This window comes from Hippocampus bargibanti, linkage group LG08 (genome assembly GCF_051943395.1).
Source record: "Hippocampus bargibanti isolate YZ-2025 linkage group LG08, ASM5194339v1, whole genome shotgun sequence".
Taxonomy (NCBI): domain Eukaryota; kingdom Metazoa; phylum Chordata; class Actinopteri; order Syngnathiformes; family Syngnathidae; genus Hippocampus; species Hippocampus bargibanti.
In genome coordinates this window covers 3,155,001-3,161,454 of record NC_142741.1, presented here as the reverse complement: position 1 = coordinate 3,161,454, position 6,454 = coordinate 3,155,001, and the positions used below count along the sequence as shown (strand labels likewise).

The 6,454-nt window shown below is 41.1% G+C and overlaps 1 protein-coding gene across 1 annotated transcript in view; it reads left to right on the top strand.

Moving 5' to 3' along the window:
- The first annotated feature begins 1,791 nt into the window (after positions 1-1,791).
- The window catches only part of klf7b (Kruppel like factor 7b), a 33,810-nt gene continuing 29,147 nt past the window's right edge, over positions 1,792-6,454 (top strand). Inside the window, 1 exon segment of the mRNA XM_089002482.1 lies at positions 1,792-2,335. Within this exon segment, the coding sequence (XP_088858608.1) occupies positions 2,234-2,335 (102 nt within the window). The 5' untranslated portion in view covers positions 1,792-2,233.

Sequence of the window (6,454 nt, the reverse complement as noted above, 5' to 3'; positions counted from 1 at the left end):
GCTTACACAGAAGTACAAGTATAAGTACAAGTAGAAGTACAAGTACAAGTACAAGTCGAAGTACAAGTACAAGTAGAAGTAGTAGTGCTAGCTGTAGCCACAATTGTATTAATAGAACTAGTAGTTGTGCCAGTGCTAACAGAACTGGAATGAAACTACAGTTGCTAGCTGCTAGTTGCTAGCTGCTAGTATTATCAAGTTGTATTTGTAGAGATCGAGGAGCGGCCATTTGTTGAACTCGTCGATCTGGGAGCCATGATGGCGCTAAATTGGCAACTCGGAAGGATGTGAGCGGGGGAGGAGGGGGCGCTAACCCACAACAGAAATTTGCTTCATGCTAATAGAGAACATACATATCGGGAGTTCAAGTAGGACTTGAGTATTTGTTGTTGAAAGCCAACATGCTCGCAGTCGTTGAAATGACATTGGAAGACATTTTAAGAGCGACCAGCTGTTTCTGTCAATCTGCCAGCTACTATTGATCAATCCCCTTGCTCCCTCCTTTTCGTAAAAAAAAAAAATAATAATCAATAATGAAAACGTCTTAAGAGCTCATGTCCAAGCCATCTGCTCCCCCTCCCCCCATAACTCTCATTTTCGGGTTCCTCCTCTGCTTGGAAAAATAGTACAAGTAGAAGTAACAAAGATAGACAGCTGTCATATACAGGAAATAAAGCAGTGACAAAAATAGTAGAAAGCACCACTATATATACTCTATATATATATGTGTGTGTGTGTGTGTGTGTATCAAGTTGTATGATTCCATTAACAATCTCAATCTATTTATTATAATAATAATACATTTCTTTTATAAGCGCCTTTCAAAACTCTCAAGGTCTTTTTACAGTCACAGGATAAGTTTTTCTGCGAGTGAGCAGCGGCAGCCACACGCGACAACGTTCACTCAACCCGGAAGTAACTCAAATAGATAGAAAGCTAGCTAGCTAGCTAGCCAATCGATAGCCAACAGGTACCTAGCTAGATAGCCAGCCCGCTAGATAGTGAATAGATAGATAGAGAGCTAGCTAGCTAGCCAGCCAGATAGCTAATAGATAGCAAATGGCAAGCAAATGATGATAATAATAATACTGATACTACTACTACTACTACTACTACTAATACTACTACTACTACTACTACTACTACTAATAATAATAATAATAATAATAATAATAATAATAATAATAATACATTTCATTTATAAGCGCCTTTCAAAACTCTCAATGTCACTTTACAGTCACAAGACTGTAGGACGTATTTGTACTATATGAGAAAACTGTTGTAGTATCATATTGAATAAATCATCTTAATCTATGTCTGTCACGTTAACATTTACTTTTATTGATTTTAACAAAAAACATTGTGATTGCTGTTGTTTTGTTTGGGTTTTTTTTGAAGCAGCTTTATGTTCAACCATCAGGACGAGCCAACCAAGTTATGCGGAAATGGCGGGAAGGTCTACTACGTTTCACGTGCGCGCACACGCTGCTTGAGTTGTGCGTAACAGCTTTCACGTGTACGCTCACGCTGCCTTTTTTTTACGATGCTGATTCAAGGAAGAGCGAATGGTTTGTCCGTGTTCCCTGAACGTCTCACTGAACTGACTGACTGGAAAGTTGCTCCACTCATTTTTTTAAAGACCGCTAAAAATAACTCAACCAATCATTGCTCGACGAGGCGGAGCTGACAGCGGGATCCAGCCAATGATATGTCTCAATGTCTTGGGGCTCCGCCTACTACTTCTCGATGTGCCCCTTTTTTTCCACGACCAGTGTTGACATCACGCAGCCTCTTTTCCTTATATGGTCACGCGTGTAAGTGAGTGACAGGAGACGCGTCACGCCCACTTCCGCCCCCCTCGTTTGTGGGGAACCTGGCAACCCGGCAAAAGCTTGCGTGGCGAAGGTGCCGTGAACCAGACCTGGCAACCCCGTAGCCCTTGCATGGCGAGATGCATGTACGGAAGCAAAGCTGGCAGCCGCGAGCAGAGGCGGAACTGATCAAACCAAGCTTTATTTTGGTCCCTTTTTTTAACAATTATTCAATTTGAGCTTTCCCGAACCAGGAGTAGTTTTTTTTTCTTTTTTTAATTTTGTTCTGTTTTTCCGTCTACCTTTACGAAAAAAAAAACGCGAGATGAGGAAATAATTGTTTGGATGTGACACTTCCGAGCGGACTTTTTATTGTGGCTCGATTGTGGACATTTTTTGTTGGTACTTCTTGTACAACAAGCATGGACGTGCTGGCTAATTACAGTATTTTCCAGGAACTCCAACTGGTGCACGACACTGGTTATTTCTCCGCGATGCCTTCCCTGGAGGAAAACTGGCAGCAGGTCAGTTTGCAGTGTTTTTTAAAAAAATATTGATCAATGTTTATATTAATAATATGCATTCAGCTGTGTTTTATATATATATTTTTTTTAATCGCTAGTGTGCAATTTGGCTTGTGTTTTTTTTTCTCGATTCGTTTTCCTCGCTCACATGGATCGCAACGCGGTCGACTGACAGGCACGCGCACGCACGTACGTACTCGTAAAACAGTCACGTGATTTTCATCGGATGACGAAAAAAAAATTAAAATCAACATTATATTTTCATCTTAATCTCTGAATAGCTTTCAATTATTGTATTTTTTTTCCTCCCCGATCACCTAAACCAGCTTTTCTCATGTGGAGTCTCGTGTGGAACGCGCACGCGCATCCCCGATCTGATCGATGCGTACGCACGCACGCACACGCACGCCAAATGGCCGCTGGCTCGCTTTGCTAAATAATACATACACACCTGTCATGGCGAATTTTCCGACTGAATTATGTATCATCATCATCATACTGATGTGCGTGCGTGTGCGCGTGTTGGTAAAAAAAATGTCTTGTTGACATCCGGTGCCTTCGTAAATCGTATTCACACTCATCACGTGCTTACTAAAAGCTAGTAATGAGCACGTGGTATGTTAATTGGTGTGTGTGTGTGTGTGTGTGTGTGTGTGTGTGTGTGTGTGTGTGTGTGTGTGGTTCCACACTGATGGACATTGAATGAGCACAGCTGTGACCAGCGTGCATGTGCGTGTGCGCGCGCGTATGTGTGGGTGTGTGTTGCCCACATGTCCATTACGCCTACAGTACCGAATGAAGTCCCCCATCACATCCATTAAGTCTACCTTTACTCGACAGCAGTAAAAACTGTCGTGTTTTTTTTCGCCCCCCACTCTTAAATCCCCTCAGAGTGAAAACCATCGATGCGGAACAGAGGGGGACAGTCATTCCCTCGAATACTGTATCCTTCCTTCGAAGGTAGAACTAGAATCCGATTTGTGGGAGCTATTTTGAAGGGATCTGTGTCACTGCCTTTTAAAATTCAGTGGGACTGCGATTTAGTGATGGGAATTCCGGCTCTTTTCAGAGAGACGTTTTTTTTGGCTCGGCTCACCAAAAAAAAAGATCTGGCTCTTTTGGCTCTCAAATGGCTCCTCAGTTTTTTTTTGTGTTTTTTTTTTTGCTTAAATTAATTAACTACCAAAAATCATGTAAACTTATGCGAAAAATGAATTACTCATGTAAAAATACACGATATAAAATATTTATTTATTTATAATGGCTTTATTTATATGTACACAAAGAGCATCCACTTTCACTTTCCCTGTGGTTACTCTGGTCCGATAATCAGCTGTCACTAATTTGCTTTTCATATTAATAATGCTATCACTAGTAAACTATAACTAGTAAAAAATATAATAATTGAATAATAATAACAGCATAATGTGATAACATTTGTCCACCTGTTTACATTAACCCCCGCCCCTTCTCGTGTGACCCTCCCGCCTCTAACACGGATATTGACCAATCACGTGCGGCTTTAACCGAAGATTGGGGGCAGGGAATAGAGGATGAAAAAAAAGCAAACTTAAGGGAAAAAAAGCAACTTAAATAATAGACGGAATAACAATAACTTTTTGGAGTTAGCCGCCATTCCGTAACCTAGCAACAGGCTAACCGTTGCAAGGCAGCTGTTGTGAAGCGTAAATGTACTCCTTTTAGACAGGTGGCTAACTCATGACTAGCTTAGTTCGGACGAGGTTGTTGTTTGTTGTTATTCGCCTTTGCTTTTATTTTTAGCATGTTGCTAGCATCTATGTAGCGTTTCGCTCGTGTGTTGATTTAGCTGCCATTTTGTAATCTAGCAACAGGCTAACCAAAGCGAGGCAGCTGTTGTGGAGTGTAAATGTACTCCTTTTAGACCGGTGGCTAATTCATGACTAGCTTGTAGCTTAATTTGGATGATGTTGTTATTTGTTGTTATTAGCCTTCGCTTTTTTTAGCATGGTTGCTAGCGTCTATGTAGCCTTTTGCTAGCATGTTGATTTAGCCGCATTCCATAACCTAGCAACATGCTAACCAAAGCGAGGCAGCTGCTATGAAGCATAAATGTGGTCCTTTGAAAACAGGTAGCTAACTCACGACTAGCTTGTAGCTTAGTTCGGACGAGGTTGTTGTTTGTTGTTATTCGCCTTTGCTTTTTTTTTTTTTAGCATGTTGCTAGCATCTATGTAGCGTTTCGCTAGTGTGTTGATTTAGCTGCCATTTTGTAATCTAGCAACAGGCTAACCAAAGCGAGGCAGCTGTTGTGAAGCGTAAATGTGGTCCTTTTAGACCGGTGGCTAACTCACGACTAGCTTGTAGCTTAGTTCGGACGAGGTTGTTGTTTGTTGTTATTCGCCTTTGCTTTTTTTTTAGCATGTTGCTAGCATCTATGTAGCGTTTTGCTAGTGTGTTGATTTAGCTGCCGTTTTGTAATCTAGCAACAGGCTAACCAAAGCGAGGCAGCTGTTGTGGAGTGTAAATGTACTCCTTTTAGACCGGTGGCTAATTCATGACTAGCTTGTAGCTTAATTTGGATGATGTTGTTATTAGTCCTTCGCTTTTTTTAGCATGGTTGCTAGCGTCTATGTAGCCTTTTGCTAGCATGTTGATTTAGCCGCATTCCATAACCTAGCAACATGCTAACCAAAGCGAGGCAGCTGCTATGAAGCGTAAATGTGGTCCTTTTAGACCGGTGGCTAACTCACGACCAGCTTGTAGCTTATTTCGGACGATATTGTTGTTTGTTGTTATTAGCCTTCGCTTTTTTTAGCATGGTTGCGAGCTTCTATATAGCGTTTTGCTAGTGTGTTGATTTAGCTGCCTAACGCACGACTAGCTTGTATCTTAGTTCAGACGAGGTTTTTGACACAAACAGTCATCAAAGCCTGCTTGAAGCTAATGTTTACGGCGACGTGTACCTGCCACAATGTTGTTTGAGCCACTGTGTTTTGTGAGCTAGCTACGGAACTCTACCCCCTACCCCCTCACCACCCAAGATGCATTTTTATAGATGACCTTATGCGGATACGGAGAAAAAAATTAGCATAAATTAGCATATCAGTCCACTTTCATGTGTTTTTACCGCATCTATTTGGTGTATACCTTGTGGCTAATTTTTAGTTGTTGTTGTCCTGGTAATAAATTGGCAATTCAAAAGCTGACCTGATGTTGACAAAGTTGTTCCATAACGTTGTTTTCGTCCATTTACTGTTGTCGCTTTACGTATATAATGTCATTTTTTTTTGTGACCTTCAAAGTCACCCTTCTTAAAGGGGATCTGATGTCATGTGATCATATTGAATAATGTTCCAGTAGACGCTGACACGGCGTCGCTTCACAACGTTTGCGCTTCTCGATGTTCGTCTGGTAAACCGACGCCACGTATTTTTTTTCCTGCCGTGTCAGCATTTCGAATATCTTTCACTTTTTCCTTTCCAGTCGACTCTTAAACATGATCGCGCCGTAATATTACGCGTATGTCCATAGTCATATTTCGGGCTTTGGTCTATTTTTGCTTCCCAGTCAAACTTTGGTCTCCTAACAATTTTGAATAATAATAATACATTTCATTTATAAGCGCTTTTCAAAACTCTCAAGGTCACTTTACAGTCACAGGATCGTTTTTTTTCTCTGGGTGAGCAGTGGCAGTCACACCCGCCAGCGTTCACTCAACCTGGAATAACTCAAATAGATAGAAAGTTAGCTAGCTGGCTAATGGATCACTAATAGATAGCGAGATAGATAGCTAGTTAGGTAGCCAGCTAGATAGCTCGTTAGCAAATAGATATGTAGCAAGGAAGCCAGCAAGATAGCCAGCTAGATAGTGAGATTAGCTAGCCAATAAATAACTAATAGATAGATAGCTAGAGAGCTAGCCAATATGTATGTATTGAATTGTATTTTGTACAGCTGCCCCCATTTCAAGCACAGATAACTCCAGTTCCATATACTTCATGAATTAACTCTTTTTTCGGATAAAAGGAGAGAGCAATGTTTCTTATGCTGCATTGAATCTTTATGTCGTCCTCAAACTCAATATTCTGTGGGTCCTGCAATTTGAGTGAAAATGACAAAAAACCCTGGCACTGGAGT